This window comes from Musa acuminata, chromosome BXJ1-10 (assembly GCF_036884655.1).
Source record: "Musa acuminata AAA Group cultivar baxijiao chromosome BXJ1-10, Cavendish_Baxijiao_AAA, whole genome shotgun sequence".
NCBI classification, from domain to species: domain Eukaryota; kingdom Viridiplantae; phylum Streptophyta; class Magnoliopsida; order Zingiberales; family Musaceae; genus Musa; species Musa acuminata.
The window spans coordinates 28,564,742-28,585,438 of NC_088336.1; the positions used below are offsets into that span (position 1 = coordinate 28,564,742).

At 47.7% G+C, this 20,697-nt stretch overlaps 4 protein-coding genes and 1 long non-coding RNA gene across 8 annotated transcripts; 3 read left to right on the forward strand and 2 right to left on the reverse strand.

The window, feature by feature from the left end:
• Positions 1-2,265: 2,265 nt before the first annotated feature.
• Positions 2,266-4,687, forward strand: LOC135584511 (basic helix-loop-helix protein 79-like). Of its 2 annotated transcripts, none has more exons than XM_065087563.1 (7): positions 2,266-2,827; positions 3,118-3,288; positions 3,427-3,561; positions 3,660-3,734; positions 3,939-4,127; positions 4,215-4,314; positions 4,506-4,687. In XM_065087563.1, the coding sequence occupies exons 1-7, from the start codon at positions 2,456-2,458 to the stop codon at positions 4,541-4,543; spliced, it is 1,080 nt and encodes a 359-aa protein (XP_064943635.1). In that variant the 5' UTR covers positions 2,266-2,455; the 3' UTR covers positions 4,544-4,687. The 2 variants fall into 2 exon arrangements, with proteins under 2 accessions (XP_064943635.1, XP_064943633.1); XM_065087561.1 differs by having other exon boundaries at positions 2,269-2,827; positions 3,118-3,339.
• A 2,017-nt stretch (positions 4,688-6,704) lies between these two features.
• Positions 6,705-10,011, forward strand: LOC135595971 (pollen-specific leucine-rich repeat extensin-like protein 1). Its single transcript, XM_065087558.1, has one exon. It carries the CDS (start codon positions 7,646-7,648, stop codon positions 9,761-9,763), a length of 2,118 nt encoding a protein of 705 aa, XP_064943630.1. The 5' UTR covers positions 6,705-7,645; the 3' UTR covers positions 9,764-10,011.
• A 113-nt stretch (positions 10,012-10,124) lies between these two features.
• On the reverse strand, positions 10,125-13,205 carry LOC103968781 (tubby-like F-box protein 5). Of its 2 annotated transcripts, XM_009382090.3 has the most exons (6): positions 12,661-13,205; positions 12,089-12,571; positions 11,853-11,940; positions 11,282-11,414; positions 10,526-11,200; positions 10,125-10,419 (listed from the first exon to the last, which is right to left on the reverse strand). In XM_009382090.3, exons 2-5 carry the CDS (start codon positions 12,473-12,475, stop codon positions 10,528-10,530), a joined length of 1,281 nt encoding a protein of 426 aa, XP_009380365.2. In that variant the 5' UTR covers positions 12,476-12,571; positions 12,661-13,205; the 3' UTR covers positions 10,125-10,419; positions 10,526-10,527. The 2 variants fall into 2 exon arrangements, with proteins under 2 accessions (XP_009380365.2, XP_009380364.2); XM_009382089.3 differs by having other exon boundaries at positions 12,089-13,205.
• A 1,146-nt stretch (positions 13,206-14,351) lies between these two features.
• Positions 14,352-15,562, forward strand: LOC135595974 (uncharacterized). Its single transcript, XR_010480730.1, has 2 exons — positions 14,352-14,507; positions 14,684-15,562. It is a non-coding gene; the product is annotated as an uncharacterized LOC135595974 (long non-coding RNA).
• On the reverse strand, positions 15,067-18,698 carry LOC135595972 (polyphenol oxidase I, chloroplastic-like). Of its 2 annotated transcripts, none has more exons than XM_065087560.1 (3): positions 18,480-18,698; positions 18,230-18,366; positions 15,067-16,831 (listed from the first exon to the last, which is right to left on the reverse strand). In XM_065087560.1, exons 2-3 carry the CDS (start codon positions 18,349-18,351, stop codon positions 15,220-15,222), a joined length of 1,734 nt encoding a protein of 577 aa, XP_064943632.1. In that variant the 5' UTR covers positions 18,352-18,366; positions 18,480-18,698; the 3' UTR covers positions 15,067-15,219. The 2 variants fall into 2 exon arrangements, with proteins under 2 accessions (XP_064943632.1, XP_064943631.1); XM_065087559.1 differs by having other exon boundaries at positions 18,230-18,363; positions 18,480-18,697.
• Positions 18,699-20,697: the final 1,999 nt, after the last annotated feature.

Consider the following 20,697-nt stretch of genomic DNA (forward strand, 5'->3'; position numbering starts at 1 on the left):
CCATCAGTAAACAGTAGGCAACAGATGCATCGCTACGTATGTGGTCCTTTGAGGATCTAACATATCTCGCTTCCCCGATCACTGTTCCCCCTCGATGTTTAAGCTTCACGTTGTCTATGATTTCCTGGTGGGGGATCGATCAGCTTTGTGGGACTTGGTTCTCGAATCTTTTCACTCATCTTCTTCCTGCAGTGCTGGCTGCAACACTAATCATGTTCATAAATCGAATCCTGCACTATATCGTATTGCCGAATCCTGGCAGTGACGACTGGCCCAAAGTCACTGGGAATAAATGTTTTTTTTTCCTCTCCATAAATTAGAAAGAAGATGCCATGTCGTGATCTGTACTATATGTTTCAGTATCTCTACAGATACATAAAGAGTCGAGGGAGGAGAATACGGTCTCGCTAGAAACTTGTGTGCCAGATTGTTTGCCGAGTCAATGACATGCCATCGAGTCACCGAGTCGGACAGGGCATTTAGGAAGAAAAGGGACCACTCACTGTACTCGCGAGACTCGGCACGCATCCACTGGTACGCATTAATGCTTACTTCGATGCATCCAACGATCACTTAAATGTGACTTTGACTCTCTCTCTCCTAAGCGTTGACTCTGTCAGCCTCTCCCCGTCCTTCGTATAGAACTCAACATTTATTGACACGAGGCGAGGAGAATAGCCCCAAAAGAAAATAGTCAAGCTACCTAAATCTATTGAGACCATTGATTTCACCACCCGGGTAAGGTGAATCCAATGACGTTTAACTAGCGATTTAAGATGAGAGCGCGAGTGATCGTGAGGAGCAATAAAGAGATGGAAGGGCCTGCATGAATGTAGGCGGATAGCACGCGTCCGCTTCTGGTGCTATCTGTCTGTAACCCTCACCGCCTTATCCTGTCTGGCACCGGAGGTCTCTGCATTAGAAAAATGTAATGCTTCTCCTCTGATCTGATATGTTCTTTTCCTTTTATTTTGACTGGAATTATCTACTCTAAGTAGATGGACTGTAATTGTTCGTGTAAAAAAGATTCTGCGTGACTCTTGGATTCCAAATCCAGTCAATGGAGCATATGGTAATTTCATAACAGAGTTCTATGCTAGAATTCACCTCTGCGTGGCTGGAGCTTATACGTCGAGAAAGCATCACTACAAATGGAATGTATCAATATGCTGAGCGTGAAACAATGTCATTTTCCTTTGCACCACCACACGCTGGTGTTTTATTGCGAGACGAGAGCTGACGAGCGAGGGATGTGTCCGCGAATCATTCAGATACCGAGATGTCATCCTGAAGGCAACAGCCAAAAATTCTCGAGCCAGACATTGGCAACCGAGCCGTGCTCCTCCGAGAGGATGCTGCTTTACGCATCGGTGCCACATGCAGCGGCATGGCGTTCACTGTCACCTTTCTCCCACCCAACCTTGACCGTCCAACTAAAGCATCACGGAAGACAAAGATCAAAGTTCAATTCTTTTATGGGGGGTTCAATGGATCTATAGCAACGCACGACTTAGTGGAGCTACAAGGTGGTATATCCGAGCACTCAGAAAAAATGCAGTTGACGATAGCGTCAATGCTTAGGTAAATTTATCGGTGATGATTCCCGGGGTGGGCGGATCTCCATGGTGCAGAAAGAATGAGACGACACGCCACTTATAATCCTATCATTGGACGGTCGACCTGGTTAAGAGGGAAGGTAACTCGAGATTGGACGATGGTGTTACTGCACGGCAGCACTAAGCTAAACATGTACTCTTCACGTCCGTCTCAAACGTATCTCTCGGGTGCTCTGTGTGCTGAAAAGACGGACACACGCTAGCGACTGTACACGGTGAGACCTCCATGCGGAATCAGGTGAGCCTCTGCAAGTTGGGTTCCCATCTTGAAATGAACAATTCAACGAGGAAGACACCGTAAACAGCGGCCAAGTACCCACTTGCCTTCATAATGCCACAGTGCCATTCCTAGCGACACCCCATTCTAATCATCTAAACCAGCTGCATTCCTCTGAATCCTTCTTGGGAGCGGAGCGTCCATGCGACGGACGTAGGGTGTTCTTCTCAACGTTGCATCGGCCGGCCGGCGGACGTGGCGGAACGATTGGACGCGTTAGCGCCACGAGGGACGAGGCCATGTGTATGCCTTTCGTGGCCCCCCCTCCCTACTTCCGGCTTGGATTTACGGGACACGACCACGTGTCGGTCATGTCAGGGTGGGCCCCTACCCCCCTCATGGTCATGGAGGGTGGAACAGAGGCTATCTCGTTCCGTGCTGCGCACTGGCAACAACTGGCCTCCTCCTCTCATACGCATCGTTTCATCTCTGTTCACTCCCTCCTTGAGGTCATCTGATCCATTGATTGCTGTATATATAGGGTCCTCAGCCTACGGGAGCAGAGTCAGAGTGATGCGAAGGAGTTCGGCGACGCCGGCCCCCTGAAGACCTTAGAAGGATCATGCAGTGCCTGCGAACTCCTCTTTCGGATCTCTCCGTGTTGGAGAGGCAGAGAACGCGTGCGGAGTGGCAGCAACAGGGGCAAGAGCAGTCGGATTACCATCCCTACGATGCCGATTACTGCATGCAAAGTCTCCTTCCCGTGGAGACCTCCTTCCGGGCGCTCCACAGCTGCAGCGGCGGGGGGGCGAACGAGAATCACGGCAACGTTCATGGATCGAATGACTGCTTCAGCAACGCGTGGCCGGATATAGTTTCGAGTATGCATTGTCCTGTTGTCGGTGCCGCTGCTAGTGTCGAGGAAACGAGCGTCAATGCAAGCAGCAGCAGCAGCTCGAGGAAGAGAAAGTCCGAGAATACTCGGAGATCGAAGGTAAATCATCCATTTTTGGCTTCTCTATCTACATATTCTCTCCTCGCAAGTCGAAAGATTTTATCGCAATTGTTCCTAAATTCAAGAACCACTTGAGCTCTGCCGTCAAAAGTCACAGAGGCACAGCTTTGTGATCCTGATTTCCAGACATTATCTGTTCTACATGTGTCCTGGGATCGTAGATGGAAAAGAAAACCATGAATTTTGAATACCAGAAAGAAAACTATTGCTTGAACATCCTTCTACTATGTTCCAAGATGTCTATCGGCTAAAAGTTGTCAAAACTGTAGGAGAATAGTGGTGGTAGTGATGGTAAAGATGATAGCAACTGCAAGAGAATAAAAGAAGAGACAGGAGGAGGAGCAGCACCACCGGAGGCCAAACGACCGAACAAGAGAAAGGAAGAATCTGCGGACGCCTCGAAGGAGACTGACAAGGCGCCCAAGTCGGACTACATTCATGTAAGAGCTCGACGGGGTCAGGCCACAGACAGTCATAGCTTGGCCGAAAGAGTACGCGAATTGTGACTTGCGGGCGCTACATTCCCATCTCCTTTCGTCCGTATGCACGTCTCCTGATCTTTTCCCCCGGTTGCGTAGGTGAGAAGGGAGAGGATCAGCCAGCGGATGAAGTACCTCCAGGATTTGGTGCCCGGATGCAGCAAGATCACAGGAAAAGCGGGCATGCTAGATGAGATCATTAACTACGTTCAATCTCTCCAAAGACAAGTGGAGGTACGATATGAGCTTCTTCGTCTGTTCCTCTCGAACATCAATAAACAGTAGCTCGGTCTTAACGTGGACTATCTTCGTTCTCCTGCGTCTTTCCGCAGTTCCTATCCATGAAGCTGGCTGCTGTGAATCCAATGATGGACATCAACATCGACAGCTTCTTCGGCGGCAGAGAGGTAATGGAACTTCATCCCCACATTTTCTTTAAGATGAAGCGACGACTTCTTAGTGGCTCTATGAATTCAAAGCGGCACGTAAGAGTCAACTACTCTCGCAGCTTCTCGATCATTTGGATGCATTCGATCGATCTGAAGCGTGCATCCATACGAGTCTCTCGAACAAAAAAATTCCTGTTCTGACTTCCCCTGATGCCGGTGCAGATAAATCCGACCTGCAAATCGGGCATCATTCCCATGATCAGCATGTCGTCCGAGCTATTGGACCAGTCCTACCTTCAATTCGGCTCCTTGCAGCATGACATGTTCATGGATTCTTCGGATTTATTGCTTCGTCCGAACGTCAACCCGCCGCCGGCGGTTTCTGATACATCCCTCGGATCATGTTTGAATGTAACACCTCCGTTTACCACGTTCACAGCATTTAGATATGTAGAAATCTCTCCGAGCACCTTAACAATATTGCTGCGGACATTTCAGGTCAATGGGTCTTCGGTTTGGAATACAAACCTGCAGAACGTGTACGGTGTGGAATTCCAGCTAGGAAGAGGGACAGCCCTCCCCTTTCAATCATTGCAAGGTAAAGATTCTCATCCTCTGCGAAGAACATCATGATGCATCGGATGACATCAAGAGAAGTGCTTCTGATAATTGAGGATATCCACTTCCGATGCTTTAGTACTAGTAAAAAGCAATCCTGGCAAGCTACCGATTTGATCTTTTCCTACCAAAAATTTCTTGCGAGTTGATGCACGACCAAACTCGTTGCAGGTAATCTTTTACCTAACAATCTCAAGATGGAGATGTGATTGCTAATCCACCTCACTGGAGTTGGGAGTATTCCTACCATGCTCGGAAATGTATTCGTTCGCGCTGCAGCAATACGAATATTATGTATCATATTGACCATCATCGTGTTGGTGTACCTAATAAAAGGATTCGAACTGACTCAACATGTTTTGCATTTGATCCATGCTGCCGCGCCATGTCGGTCATATCAGCATGAACAGATAGCCGCTGCTTTACAACATGTTTCGAGTGCCTTGGCACTCCGACATCACCATCATCGACGTCCATTGCGATCAATTCACGCGGTCTCTGCTTTCGTTTATATGTATCTTCTAGCTTCTTCCGCCTTGCAGTAGTTGCTGCTAACACTTGACCCGAAAGGCCAGAACAAAACCACATTAACATCTCATGGCAGGAGCTCGGCACGACGAGCAAGCTTTTTTGTTCATGATCAGAGGCAAACAAGATCTTGTTTCTGCAGCCGATGTGAGATCAGCAACGCTGGAAATCCAAGAACTTGCCGGCTCTGAAGCATGGATAATAAGCCGAAGAGTTCTACCCTGCTCTGCCGTTCACTATTTCCAGTCTTTGCGAACATGATTTAGCTGGAGATGCACTACCGCAGCATTCTGAGTAAAAGTTGTTCCAGGAGACCAATTAAAAGTAGGCGATATTTCACGTTACACATCGACGAAAGTTGCATTCGGAACATGTGAAAATGGGACGTCTGAACTAATCGGGCAGTGCATGTCGTTAATCGGTCCCCGGTGGGCATGCGCAGTGGCTTTCCATGCATATGCTCACCACCTTTTCCGATGGGCCTCTCGGTTTCTTTGGGTCGCCATCCTTGGCTTTGGTTGCTGAAGAAGAAGATGGAGAGGACTCGATAAAGAGAGATACGTACATGGACTCATCCGCACAGAGGATGCATGTCCGGGTGCGCTCTCTCTCTCTCTCTCTCTCTATTTATGTGCGTGTGTGTGTGTGTGTAAATTCTGTGGACAGTTGATGGGTCCATAACCGGATGGAGAGAGAGCGTGCGAACATTTGTCCTCTCAAGTCACCTTCACCGGAGAGGCATGCAGTCCTTTTGGAGGGTGGGTTGGAGCTTTCGGTCAAGGGATAGCGACTTGGCGAGGGAAAGAAATAATGGCGATGCGGCTTTCGCGGAGAGGCAGCGGCAGCCAAGGTAGATGCGATGGTATCTTCAGGAGGAAGCGTATCATCATCCTCCCTTTTACTTTTTGACTCCGTTTACTTTTTACGACTGTCGACCACTTGCTTCCATTTCTTTATAGACTACACCGCAGATGCCAACACTCCCGTCAGATGCCTCCTTTAAGTTCCGCTCCACGACAACTGTTTCTCTGCATCGACGACGAAAGGTCAACTTATCCAAATAAATGCGAATATTACAGGAAAGTTGTGCATCTCTCCTCCTACAAAAGCCACATGAACTGAACATGTTCATCAACAAAAAGGAAGACGCTTTCCGACCTTCTTTTTTCCTTTCAAGGGTTTGATTCGTTAGATCAATTGGGTGATCTGAGAAATCCCGGTTCATCTAGTTCGGGTTACGCATGCAATTGGCTATTTAGATCCGTGTCTAACTAAGCCTGGACACAGTAAAAGATTATGGTATCTGTATAGTGCCTCTCTCTTCCGTCCTCTTTCTCCCTCATCTTTTTATGTGAGAGAAATTTCCACCAAACAATAATGGAAGACGGAGAACATGAAGCGCAGCGTCGTGGGATGATGAGTTGGAGCGCATCAGAAGCGGCCTCATCCGCAGGTGAAGAAGGTTTATGACGAGAGGCAAGCACGAGGCTTTGCCGTGCTAAGAGTCCATCATTGTCCCACTAATGGCAGCTCGATCGATCCTACACCACAGAATTAATCTCCGAAGACGAACCACTTTTCCTTGTGTGTCAGTCCATATCGCAAGAACAATCGATTGGATCATCTCGACGAATAGAGGTGGCAGGGAAGTCATCTAAGCTTTGTCGACAGCTTTGATTTGCCTTGGTTTCGGATTCTTGCAGTGTATCCTTCACTGCACGCCTGGCTGGGTTCTTAAAATTAACTGGGCGAAGACAGATCGGTGTGCCGCAGTTGAATTAGACCACATGAGTCGTTCACAGGAGGACAAATAATCATCAGTAGAAGCCACTTTGCTGCGGTGCCTATCAACATACATGACAGATTGAAGCCCCCCAAAAAACACGCCATCGTTGGTTAGCAGAGAAGCAAACCAAGGGCGATCCAGATTACAGATTACTTCTTCTTCATCTCTGAGTAAAGAGAGAGAGAGAGAGAGAGAGAGAGAGAACCTGAAGTGGTCCAAGAACAGTCCCCCACCCCACCCACTTTCCCTGCAGCTTTATTAATGACCGGTGCTACCTTACTACGACGGTAACAGTATTCACCGACACCACGCTGCAACACACTGAACCAATGAAGGACGCAGTTGAAGAAGAAGAAGAAGAATCACTTAATAAGACGAAGAAAAATACTGAATTGCTCCCTGTATTATTATAACTTCGATTTATCCATCCGACCCGATTCGACCGATCAAAGGCAATCTTCCGTAGATCGACGGCATTTATGTAACTGAAAGATAGTCTTCTACTCCTAATCCTCGACGATCGAAGGAACCAAATGATCTCACAGGCGGTGGATGCCACGTGTCGAAGCCGCAGGCAGAGAGATGTCATTCGAATACTGATGGTGGTCGGCTTTTAGTGTGTGCCTGCTGACTTTTTTTGTGGTTGACCGGATGCACGAATTCCCTCGCAATCCCTCCGAAAATTAAATTCCCTTGGAAGAATGACATGTCCACGGCATTCGTCCTCCGATGAGTCCGTCATATGCTGTGCTAAGGGTGCCGAAGAAGAATTCCTAGAAACATTTTGCCTAAGAATATGTGTTGGGTTTTGGATATACCAATCTTTGAATTCTATCAATATGCAGCGGAGGAAAGAATGAGATGCGAACCCCATCGCGAAGGGTTCGGATCAGCTGCTGCTGATGTGTATATATATATATATATATATATATAGCATGCAGACGACGAAGACTGCACTCATCCCCCTCTTGACGACGCCTGTTGTCGTTGGAATTCGATGGAAGAAACACTACGCGCGGCCAAGCAGCGCAGAAAGCGGAACAAATTCCACTTCCGGTTGAAGTTCTGGAAATCCACCCCGAGATCACCAAAACCTGCGGCCCCGTTACCTCAACCCCCACCAGAATCCCACCCACAATCGCCGACGCCTACTCAGACGGAACCTACTTCACGTTCACCTTCCTCTTCCTCGTCGCCGTCGCAGTCACCGTCGCCGTCAGCATCGAGGAGATTCGATGAAGGACCTGAAGGACAACCACAACAAGGGACTTCTTCGCCGAGGAGACTCTCTCCGCCTTCCAGCCCATCGAGAGAAACTCCCGCTCCACCGGAATCAACTCAGGGAGTTTCTCAAACTCCATCATCAGCCAAGCCTGAAATGACCACCACGGAACCAAAGTCCCCGAGTCATCCGCAAGAAACCCAAGAGCCCCAGGAATCATATCCTGGGAAGCCATTGGAACCGCAATCAGAGTCCCCAAGCCATCAGCAAGAAACTCAACCCCAATCTTCCGAAGCTCAACCTCCAAAACCATTGGAGCTACAATCGAAATCCCCGAGTCATCAACAAGAAATCCAACAGCCTCAGGAATCCCATCCTCCCGGAGTCCAAGCTCCAGAAACATCGGAACCACAGCCAACTCATCAGCAAGAAACCCAGCCTCAAGAATCTCATCCTCCTCCCCCAGGCCAAGTTCCAGAAACATTAGAACCACAACCAAAGTCCCCGAGTCATCAACAAGAAACCCAGCCCCAGGAATCCTCTTCTTCCCAAACCCAATCTCCAGAACTATTAGAATCACAACCAGAATTCCCAAGACATCAGCAAGAAACTCAGCCCCAGAAATCCCAATCTTCCGATGCTCAAGCTCTAGAACTATTGGAACTACAATCCAAGTCCCCGAGTCAGCAACAAGAAATCCAACGACCCCAGGAATCCCATCCCCCCCAAGTCCAAGCTCCAGAACCATTGGAACCACAACCAAAGCCCCCGGCTCATCAGCAAGAAGAATCCCAGCCTCAAGAATCTCATCCTCCCCAAGTCCAAGTTCCAGAAGCACTAGAACCACACCCAAAGTCCCCAGTTCATCAACAAGAAACCCAGCCCCAGGAATCCTATCCTTCCCAAGTCCAATCTCTAGAGCTATTGGAACCACAACCAGAGTCCCCAGGACATCAGCTAGAAACTCAGCCCCAGGAATCTCAACCTTCCGAAGCCCAAGCTCCTGAATTGTTAGAACCACAACCAAAATCCCCAAGTCATCAGCAAGAAATCCAACCCCAGGTATCCCAACCTCCTGAAACACTAGAATCACAACCAAAGTTATCACCCCAACAGCCCCAGGAATCCCAAACTCGAGAAATACAAAAATTACAACCAAAGTCACCACCCCAGCAGTCTCAGGAATCCCAGCCTTCTCAAGCCCAAGCTCCGTTACAAATGGAACCAATACAAGAAAAACTAGAAACAGATGTCGAGAAAAAGGAAATTGCAGAACCCTCCAAACCTGCACAGCAAACTCTAATGGAGGAAAAACCTAGACAGGATGTCGAAGATAACACAAAAGAAGATACTGAAATCACAATAGAGATGAGTCATGGGAGCCAAGAATCAGAAGAAAGGATCAAAGACCAACCAAAGCCCCCATATACTAGGGAACCTGATGGTCTCAGAGGAAAACGGCACGCTACGTCGGTGGCCGATATCCCACGGGCCTCAGCAATCCTCGGAGGAGATGATTTCCAAAAGGAGAGCGAGGGTGAGGATGTCCGGAAGCTGAATATTAGGCACTCACCCCATGCGGGGAGTGATCACGCAACAAGCATGATAACCTTAGCCGGTGAGAATGAAGGTGCGTCCATGTACATCGGACGCAAGATATCACGAAAGGCAGGTATTCAGAAAGAGCATCAGATAGACGAGCACCCGAGTGCAGAAGAAGGCGACGGTAAGAACGAAATATCTCATCAGACGAGCAATGAAGTTGCATCAATCACAGGAGTGAATAGCAATGTGCAGAGCGTCAACAACTCGCTACTTCGTGAAAGCTCCTGCAGCCAAGGGGATCCAGGAGTTCACTTCTTCTTTTCCATCAAAACCAACTACGCCCGTTAAATCGAAGATTGAGATAGGATCAACCCAATCTTCGGAGACTGCTCCGGTAAGTACCAAGAAGGGATGTATGTACCAGAGAAACCTTCTCTGGTACACAGAGGAGGGCAGAGCAAGCAGAAGAAACGATTTGATTAGCTATGGTTGTCATCGATATAGCTCTGATGAGACAACAACAAAATAAAAACAAGGCCTATGGCCAACCAAGCTGACATCTATAAACAAGATCTATAAATTCTCTAGCTACAACATATCATGACACGGCATGAGCGCAAATGGTCATCCTTGCACTTTGATTGCGACGTTAAGAGCTTCATGATATCCAGTTTGGATTGCGAAGGCAATTATTTGTACCACGTATACATGAGGCTTAATGATTTCTAACAAAGCAATTACTTGGACCACCAACTAGGATAATGTATTATCATACATTGAGGCTCTTCGAATAATACTCATGAGTCAAGTTCCTTGATCAGCCACAAAAAAAAGGAAAGATTTGACTTACAACAAATGTTCTTCGGGCGATGATGAGAATGAATCACTCGGAAGGTGATTCTACTTGTAGGTGGTCGATCAGGGAAATGCACAAGAGCACATTACACACGCATGTGTGCGAAGATTTGCATTTGATAAAACGATCACTCCTCCTTTGAGTGTTCCTGAACGCGAAAAAAACCAGCAACCAAAGTTCCTCGGTGAAGAATATCAAATCGAATATTGAGGAGAGGTAAATATTTCGGAGAAAACAGAGGAGGAGCCGTGTACCTTCATTCACATGCTGGCTTAGTGTCGAAGCTCGTCAAGCAAATTGCAAATGCCTGGAACGCGGAGAGTGGATATCGATAATCCATGGTGAAAATGTCCTTTCCTATTTTCCCAAACTGGAGAATGACTTTTTCTTGCTCTGCAAGGGAAACGTGGTAGGAAGGATCCACGGCAGCCACGAGCTGGAAATTCTTGACGGAAGCCACCGTGACTCGCCCTCTGAAGTTCAAGCACCAGCACTGAAGCTGCTCGTGCCATCTCGGGGCTTTATTCTTTAGCATGAGTGGCGCCCCATTGGTCTGGACAGGTGCCCGTGATTCGGTGAGACTGGTGGAAGAAAAATCGATCACAGGTTCCTTGCCCTTTGCAACTGCTAAGCTGGGGAGCTGTTCGCTGATGGAGTGAATGAAACTGGTGGGAAATGGGACGCTCCCCCCTTCCTGGATGGAGGAGACGGGAACAGAGTGCATGGTGCACTGAATTCTTCTTGGCCCTCGAGTTCGCAGGACATTGAGTTCGTAAGCGATGGTAGCGATGTTGTAATTGCCAGCGGGCACTCTTGGTGAAACTTGCTTGGAATGGATCCTTCGGGTTGATCGGCTGCCGGAAGAGACCGCAGCATCACAAGGAGGCTGGCTGTCATAAACTGTAAACTTGGTTCCCAGAAAGTTCGACCTGGTTGACATTCAAAAAAACAAAAGGTCCATCAGAGATCAACACAACACGATTCAGAGGAAAGCAGAGGGCATCACTTGCCTCACTTTTCCAACATAGCTGCTGCTAGCTCGAGAGAAATCATCGGTGGTCAGTGAAATCACAAAATCGGTGCTCGTTGCACGTCTGATCTTGCGGGCTGCTAGCAAAAGCTTGTCGTTCTGTCCATGCAGTGCTGCGATCATTAGAAGAATTGTCACCAACATTAGCAAGCAACAAACGTCCTCGCTGAAAATTGAGATCACTGACAACCACATTTGTTTCATGCGGATGTGTTTATAGAATAATCAACAGAGACGGCTTAAATCAAAATGATGACTACGAGAGATGCAGGCGCGATCGGGGTTCGCATATGAACATCATGTCCATAGCTATGCAAAGCAGCGGTGCCAACACCCTGCTCGATCACCCACCCGTGGAACAGTAGGATAGCTGATGTGATACTTAGCTTGCTCTGGTTCCAAAATACTGGTAAACAAAGCATTCAAGAACCGATGGAAGCAACTTTGTAGCAGTGACAGATTGAAGAAGATTCACAAGTCACAACTCGGCTCCAAAAAACGAAGCAAGAGATGTAACGAAAGCAAGCGTGGAACTGGAGAAGGTTACTTACATGGGCTGAGACCCAAGTACAGGCGGAAGGTGGATGTCGCTCGCTCCCTTCTGATGAAGCATTGAATTGGATTATCTCGTGGCCCAGGCTAATCTCAAGCGAAAACCCAAAAATTAGAAAGGAAACCAAGAGAAAACGATCTATAGTCCACAGGCCATTGCAAACCCATCGCAAGCACGATGCGATCTGAGCCCGAGAGGGATAACAGACGAGGAACTCGGAGAAAAAAAGGCAACCTGCTTAAGGGAGATGGGGAAGGTGATCCGGCCACATTGCTGGGGGGGTTTGACCACTTCCTTCGTGATGTCCCGCCACGAATGGCACACGGCCGCGCACGCCAGCACGTGCCACCTCGCCGGCCACGACACCTCGCTTTCCTCCACCCGCCGGATGACGTCCAGCAGCAGCTCAGGAGGCAGGTTCGCCCACCTACCCTGCTGGTGCTGCTGCTGGTGCCGCTGCTCCAGATCCCGTTGATGGGACCAAGGGTGCTGATCACATCCACGGCCATGCCCGGTCATCGTCCCTTCCGGGGCACCTCCTCCTCTGCCCCCTCTCCTAGACATGCTCCCCATCCCGTCCCTCATCTCCTTCAGCTCACGGACGAGGCTCTTAAAAGACATTTCGACCACCCTTTCGCGACACCAAGATCCAAAAGTTGTGGGGCTCGTGGGATCAGGAGAAAACGGGCGAAGCTTGGTTTGAAGATCTATAAGATTCTGAGAAACTCAAAAACAAGAAAGCGCTTATAATATAAATCTCTCTCTCTCTCTGAGTCATCAGCGATTACAAAGGCATCCGGTAAAACCTTTCCTCCGGAGGCGACATACAGCCTCACGAATGTCTGGTTGTCCGAAGCAAAACGAGATCAAGGGAGCCGGGACGTGAAATCGAAATCTAGTAACACTTTTGTTCCGACGGCCAGGAACTAAAGCGTGAGAAGAAGATCCCCAGACTTCAACAAAGAACAAGAAATGGGTCGCAAAAAGCCATCTTTTTATTTTGTTTTTATTTTCATTTTTTTTTGCCTTTGGCTTTCTTTTCTCCACCTACAGAACTAAAAGCCCACTCAGATCCATGGACGATTCCAGTGAAATAAGGGAGAAGACAAATATCGCCAATGAGGCCGATTACGAAAAGAGAACTTTCCCCATCCCTTTTCCTATCTCCTCCTTCCTCCAAAGAGTATCAGATCAGGAGGGAGGGGGAAAATCTTGGTTTCATTTGGACGAAGAAGGAAAAACAAAAAACGCAATCAATATCTTTTTCGCTCGGAATTGACGGAAACAAAAACAATGGTGGAGAACGATTTCCCCACAGTGGCTGCCCCAAGAAAACCGTTTGAATCCCAAAATAGGCTCCCCTTCGTACTCTCCTACGATATATATATATATATATATATATATATATATATATACCGTTTATCTGCGGTTGCAGACTTTGGTTGATCACAATCTTATTGCTATTTTGGATCTAATCTTGAGGCCCCACAAAGTATGTGTTGCCTTCAATTATTTAAACAGAAAAGATATGGGGAAAAAGGCAAGACGGTCGGGGGTGCCACCCAACGTCGCCATTTGAAGAGTACATCGCTCTAAATACTGCGGGATAAGAGTGAGATTGCAAAGATGGGGTCCCACATTGATGACTAGATGTAAGCTTGGATCGGCAAGACGAAGGAATCTACGGGCGCTGCAGGTGAGGTGGTGGCTTGAATGGGGGGATCGGGATCTCTAATCCTGTTCGATGGGTTCGGGTTTCACCCATTCCGATCAAAGAACGCGCCAAATCAGATCAGGTTTGAAGCTTATTACTCTGATATTAAACTATGGTTTTCTTTCTTCTGCGTCCCAATCATCTCTTCGCATCTTCTTTTGTTATATTCCGCTTGTTTTGTAGTCTTCAAAACTGCTCGATATGAGACGCCATTTCTCCGTGTGCGCTTTCGCATGGAAGTTCTTCCCTTGTTGGCGTCTTCTCGGTGGATGGACTCCGGATTCCAAGGTTGATGTCCGCTGTCCGTCCCTTCAAGGAACTTGATTGCTGTCGCTTTTGCTAGCTCGGTCGATAGGCCTCGGCGGTGCTAGGAAAAGGCTGATGATGGTGGTGGTTGTATTGCATCTTCTATTCTGGCTATTCTGGCAAATCCTGACTTTTTGACGAGTTTTTTTCTCAACCTCTATCGTCGACCTCCGTTCACAAGCTTCTGATGGAAAAGTAATCCGATGGCATGAGAAGTCTCTATTTTAACTATCTATCCTGGCATAAACATCTGATACACCTAACACGATTCAAAGTGTTTCCAGTTATCGCCGGTGCCAGTTGATGCGTCTTTACTTGGATCATGTCCCAGTGGGTCCAAAAACTGTGGCTATATAGTGAGAAGCACTAATTGCTGCTCCCTGGCTGTCTGCGAACTGATTAGAAAGCGCACCTACCGAGTTATGTGGCTCCTTTGGACCCCTCGCCGGAAAATTATAATAATGAGGATCGATGGAGTTGGTCCCGACTATCATAATCCTCGGGGAAAGCTTGCGGTGATGGCCAGCGAGAGGGTAGAGGAGGGAAGGCCCATGCGATGCTTATCCCGTGACACGAATGCGAAGGGCGGGCCACATCCAGTTCGAACTGCGGGAACTCGAGTGGGAAGGCAGCGTTAGTCTCTTTCCTTGGCCTATTTCTCGATGCCGCTCTTCTTTAGTCTCGATCTCTGCAGGAGCTACGAGAAGCATATTCACGCTTGGCAAGTCCTTTTGTCGGGGACTCCAAACCTGTGTGCCAGTTTTTGGTTGCTGAAATAGTTAGATGCATCACATAGTATCTAATTTCAGATCAGAGAAAGCCATGAAGTGGATGGAAGCATCGTTGGATTGGTACTCTGTTCTCCTCAAATGGTTTCTTTCGCCCAAACGAAAAAGGTATATTACTAAACACCATAATTCTTGTGAGGGAATGGGTCGGCCTACAACCGGGTCTGGTCCTGGGCCAGAACCGGTTCAGCCCAGACCACTTGTCATTCATTTCTTTTCTAGTACTATATCCTGCGAGACTTGAGGTACAAGTTGGATTGTCTCTCGGATCTCAAGAAACCAAAATTAATTGAGGAGGAAGACGCTCTCTGAAAATGCACAACACTCGACTTTGCCTTTAGCAAGCTGCAAATGCAACACCTTGTGCTACATCTGCTGATGTAGTCGCATTCATGGAGAGCTGATGGACAAATCACATTGATTTAATATAAATAAAGAACATGATTCTTCTTCTAAATTTATGGAACTTACTCTTATCAAAAGACACCACGAGCCTCAATCCAATATAAATATTATACCACTTCTGATGGGGAGGGGAGGAGCGGCGTGCCGGTTCACTACTTCATGTAGTCGATCCGGACGCCGTCTACGGTGGTGTTGACCCCCGTGCCGCCTCTTGGCACCAGTGTCACCCAGATGCTGTCATCTTCGTCTGCCTCGAGGTCTTCCAAAAGTTCCGATATACCGAGCTTAAGGTGGCTTTTCATCTTCGAACCCACGCCGCCATCCTCATGGCTTTTCGTCCTCGAGACGTGGTGGAGATTTACGAAGGTCCCTGCGAACTCCCTCGACTTTGGGCTCAGCACGGTTTCGTCGACGACGTTGATGAACACATCGAATTTGACAAATCTGCTTCTCTTAGTATCGATTCCGTAGACCAATAAGATCTCCTCTTCTTCCTCTTTTTCTTGCCCTGTCCTGTTGATCCTTGGCCTGTCAACCCTCACGGTGATGCTCTTGTCCAGTGTCCAGCTACCATCTTCGGAGAGTTGTGAACGATCCGTTTCGCCGGGCATTCTCAGTACGCCTTCGCCATTACGCTTCTTCAATATGTCGCGCGCGATCTTAGGGTGAACGGAAGGCTTGGGACGTGCAGCGAGCCATGGCATGTCGATGTCTTCGTACCGGTACCTGAGTTTGTCTATGTTCAACACGTCGCGCACCTTGATCCTGCGCAGGCGCACATTCTCGTCGTAGAAGGTGAATTCAGACTCGAGCCACTCCTGGTCGACGAACTCCGGCTTGTCGCCGTGCAGCTTCTTCCACACCGTCCACATGCGGTCGATGTTGGAGTGGTGCGCGAAGAACACTTCGTCTCGCGCGGCGGAATAGAACGCCCCCATGTTCTCTCTTTCGGGGTTGTACCTGTTCCCCACCCAGCTGTGCAACGTGTTGTGAGGTGCTGCTTCGATCGTCCCGGGCCCATCACACCACCCCTCGACGCCGGACCGCAGCTTGCAACCCATGAACAGCTCGGTCTTCTTCGCTCCCGAGATCATCTGGTGGTACATGAACGCGAGGTTGTCGGCGATCTGCACGTCGCTGTCTAGGTCATGATCCACGTAGTCGAAGTCATCGACGGCGGCCTCCCGTAGGTGAATGGCGTCGCGCTCTGTCTCATTCAGAGCTCCCTTCCGGTAGATGTCGGGGAACCACATGCCCTCGGGGGTGTCCCAGCTCCAGTAGGGGAGCGCGAAGGTGTCGTCTCCCATGAACTTCCCGAGGATGCGCTCGTGGAAATAGATGAAGGCTCGGTGCCAGGGGAAGAAGAGCCATGACCTGTGGATCTTGAAGAGGGCAGAGGAGTTCATCTGGTCGTAGGCGCCGGTGCAGTAGAGGCAGTGCATGTTGGCCTGGCGCCAAAAGTTGTGGGGATGGTCAGGCGGGATCTGCTTCATGATGGCCACCGCCCTCTCATACTTGGCCACGAACTCCTCGTCGACGAGATGAGCAGGCCGTCGGATACGCACCGGCGACGACGGATCCGGGAACTCGAAGTCGAGCAAGGTTTGGTCGGCGTCTTTCCAGGCCGGGCAACAGTAGACCGGACGATCGGCGTCCGAGAATGAAGCATGGCAAACCGATAGGTTTGCTTTGAGGGGAATGCCCTTGTCCTCCCTGCTCTTGCTTCCATCTCTCTGTTGTCCGCCTTGAGGATTCACTGGTATTCTGCAAGTTCAAACTCCATTTCAGCATTTTGGATCCGAGATCGTTGCAAATCAAAGAGAATATATAGCATTTCACCCCACATATATAGGATTCACATTATTCGATTACATTACACCTTGTTTCTTCAGCTAAATACGAACTCAGAACACAAGGAACTGAACCGCCAACGTATGATGGGGAAATTTTTTTCTTTATTTTTCCCTTAAGAAAGCCATACTTGTCACGCCATGGATCCCACATCCGTCACTGCTCCGGACACGTTCACCGACTTTGGAACGTGGCCCACGACACCCAATATTCAATTCCTCTCACGTGGCCCACCATCGTCGATCATTGCAGGACAGCGAGCCCATCAATGATTGACACAGCAATCGCTGACCCTTACCATGTGGTGATCCGAATCGGATGAATGATTTAAGATGACTCGCACACAGACGTCAGTCATGTACCCTTTTGATGTGAGCGTCCGACGCCGTTTGATCAACCGAGATGGCGACAAACTGGTAGCCACCAAGCCGGTTCGCTATCCAAGCGATGACTCAGAAAGCCGTCAACGCGACTAACTAGTAGCCACCAAGCCGGCTCGCTATGATGACTCAGATGGCCACCAAGGCGACTAGGCGAGTCTTTGACTCGGCTTAAGCGAAAGTGTCATGTCCTGTGGCAAGTCTTTTTTTTTTTTTTTGTTGATTTCTATACCAACAAATCAAGATAGATAAAAATATACCTGCTCTAAAATATTTTGTTTTTTTGTTGTTGATTTCTATGCCAAGTTGACAAGTCATTTTAGCTCAAAGTAAAAGAGACTAAAATGCAGCAATCTACTCATGAAGAAAAATTCCAAGTAACAGAACCCTCAGTTTGAATCATTCATTCTGCACAAAAAACTCAACACCGACTCTATACCATCGCATCGTCGCATTTGCCCGTTCACTGCGGCATACGTGAGCCGGCTATAATGTGACGGAACGCATGGCTAAGACTCGTACCGTTTCCACTCATAATACGTGGCCCATCCACCCACCATAAACCAACCCCGGGGCTCACTGACGTGTGATTTCGATGTTAGTTTCCCCGACGGGCGGGCCCCATCAGCTTTGATTGATTGGCCAGTCCCCTCGAATAGGACGTGTCGATCCATCAGAGCCGCGTGTTTCACGTGTGTGCGATATCAAAGTCTCTAAAATCCAGTGATAACCTTTCTGTCACGGACAACGCATCAGATGATGCTATGATCTTATTGTACATCTGCAGATTTCTTGACATGGAATCGGAGGCTTAATTCGAGTGGCGTCCATGAAACATGTAATATCAACAACAACAAGATATGCTTCGAACAAGAAACTTGCAAGATTCAAACATGTGTCTCGGAAAAGAAACACAAAGTGATTAGCATACCTGGCAGATGAACTCTTCAAGATATTAGAAGAAGCCGCCGGAGCTTCTCTCGGGAGATCCATGGAGATGCCCACGAGAACAAGCACGAGGAGGAGAAGAGACAACCATCGTTTGCCCTCCATCTATTTACACTCCTGCTACCCACAGAAGAGGGAAGAAAGACGCCGTCACTATCGGGAGAAGGAAACCCAAAGCAGAACGAATCAACCACAAGCAACTTCGGTTCTCGGCGTTGCTGATGATTACTTACTGGATTCCTCCCCTTTTCCCAGAGATCAATGAAGGTGATCCTCGAGAGCAAGCAGAGGTTGGATGGTGTCTTGCCAAAGCTTCCGATGATGAAGAGAAAGCTGGGCTAGAGAGATGTATTCTAGTGCTGCTAGCTGCTTGCCTACATGAAGAGGAGGAAACCAGGATGGTCAGTCTGTTTTAAAGGCCGATGCATCGTGTACCATAAGGAAAAGAAGGAAGATGAAGACGAAGAGGAGGAGAGAAACACGGTTGGTATAATGTTCATACAATTCAAACCACGTGCTCACACTTCAACACACACGCTGGCCCGGCTTTGTTGAGCTGCCGAAATGCTATTGTAACCTCTATTAGCTCCGACAAAATAATTTTCCGACACGTTCGGAAAGGTCACCCTCCATCCTACCTGCAATATTATCGGATAGCAAAAGAAATCGAAGTGTGGGGCCAAGCGTTATTCAGTAATATATGCCCACGCGGCTACGCGGCGGTCTCCTGCATGATTGACCCGAAAGGTTGCACGAGTATTACGTGTGGGGTTGCTGCGGATGAATGATTTCCCGGACTGGCTGCTAAGACGAAGAGTCGACGATCAAGATGGAAATGCAGATCGGACAACGGACGGTCACAAACACATCGTCTAGAGGAAGACAAATTATTTCCCGGTCGGTCGGCACGCAAACGTGAAACACGTTTGGACGCGCAGTGCAGGCCATGATCCCAACTCCCAACAACGATTCCAGCAGGATCGCCGAAAGAGAAGGAGATAGATCTCGATCTCACTCGATTCATCTTTTCTTTTCTGGAAGAACATGAAATAATTGCCACAAGTAATGCCACATAATGATGCCGTGTGTAAGTCATTTCCAGGCTGCGTGTCAATGCAAATTACACATGTTAGGATTGGATCGGTTCTGGTGATCCTATCCAAGGATATTATTGTATCATCATCCTCCAACTTAAATTCTGGTGGGTTTCTCTCGAAAAGAAAGATCATGTTCCTCAAATATATTCTTTAATTATGTTTATATCCGCAATTTTATGCCATGAATCGAGAATATTGGCTTTCCATTCCATGATAGTAGGAACAATTACAAGTAGATAGGTTTATGTGACACGGATTGGAGCCTTGTTGTCTGGATACTGCAAGCATTATTACAAAGAAAAAGTTCAAATACATGCCCGATTTTGCCACGCTTTTATGGGGATCAACATCCCATCCGATTTTGCCACGCTTCTAAGCCCGCGTATGGACATCAAACATTAACTAGCAACAGCGTGTACAGGCAAGTATAGTATGTATGCCATGTGCAACCGGTAATGTTCCCGCATCCATGAGTATTAAGTAAGAGCCTTACCAAATCTATTTAGATCGAGTTACATTCTTTAATCTTCAACGTTGTGAATCTGAACAAGTGCTGATTATTATTGTTAGGCATACAAGTGCTTGCAGCTTTTGCCTAACCAAAGAATGGATTCTGGCAATCTTTTTTTGAGTTCGTCGCGGATGATGAAGCGGTAAGCCACTCGAGTTGTCTTGAGCCAGAATTATTATTTTACGAAAAATTTTAATATTAAATTTTATTATTATACTCTTGAGTCTTTAAGAGGCTCTTTCTTTACACGAGAGAGTAGAGGATTTATTATAACTGAAATTTATGTCTATTAATTAATAATAATAATTAAAATCTAATCATATAATTTAACATTGAATAAAATAAATATACTGATCATCAAAACAATAAGGATCGTGCAAGTAGCACAACCGTCCATCATAGAAAGACAATAGTTCGATAGCATCCATTCATTTATTGTTGTTAACGAACTCTTAAATCGTGGTCGAGATGTCAATATGGTTCGATTCGACCCCCGATGAATAGGATCGTCGGTGCGATTAGATGTTGGATGGGAGCTTCTGTTAGGTCAGGTTAAGTTTGAGCCTCATCTCCCAAGGGCAATCTCCTCTGCCCTTATTGTCGGGTTTCTACATACAAGCTATGGTCAAGAGGAGGATTTCCTGACTCAACCACTTCAAAGGTTAAGTTAGTATCAAGTGAAGTTTTTTTTGGAAAATAAAAGAATCCCTCCAACCTGATGCTAGTCAAGAGGTTTTTATACATACGAGCGAGAGTAGATCATACGTGATCTGATGATGGTGGTCTACTCCTCGGACAGTTGACGTATATCTATATGCAAGTGTCGATTGACCTACACGGAAT

Bases quoted from the DNA above. Each gene is read 5' to 3' on its own strand.
- LOC135584511 (XM_065087561.1), top strand. From the start codon at position 2,456: ATGCAGTGCCTGCGAACTCCTCTTTCGGATCTCTCCGTGTTGGAGAGG. The intron at 3,562-3,659 runs GTACGATATGAG...GTCTTTCCGCAG, and splicing joins CTCTCCAAAGACAAGTGGAG to TTCCTATCCATGAAGCTGGC. The intron at 4,128-4,214 runs GTAACACCTCCG...CGGACATTTCAG, and splicing joins CCCTCGGATCATGTTTGAAT to GTCAATGGGTCTTCGGTTTG.
- LOC135595971 (XM_065087558.1), top strand. From the start codon at position 7,646: ATGGAAGAAACACTACGCGCGGCCAAGCAGCGCAGAAAGCGGAACAAA.
- LOC103968781 (XM_009382090.3), bottom strand. From the start codon at position 12,475: ATGTCTTTTAAGAGCCTCGTCCGTGAGCTGAAGGAGATGAGGGACGGG. The intron at 11,941-12,088 runs GTTGCCTTTTTT...GCTTGAGATTAG, and splicing joins TCCCCATCTCCCTTAAGCAG to CCTGGGCCACGAGATAATCC. The intron at 11,201-11,281 runs GCAAGTGATGCC...AATGTCAACCAG, and splicing joins AGCTATGTTGGAAAAGTGAG to GTCGAACTTTCTGGGAACCA.
- LOC135595972 (XM_065087560.1), bottom strand. From the start codon at position 18,351: ATGGAGGGCAAACGATGGTTGTCTCTTCTCCTCCTCGTGCTTGTTCTC. The intron at 16,832-18,229 runs GTATGCTAATCA...TTGAACTTGCAG, and splicing joins TTGAAGAGTTCATCTGCCAG to AATACCAGTGAATCCTCAAG.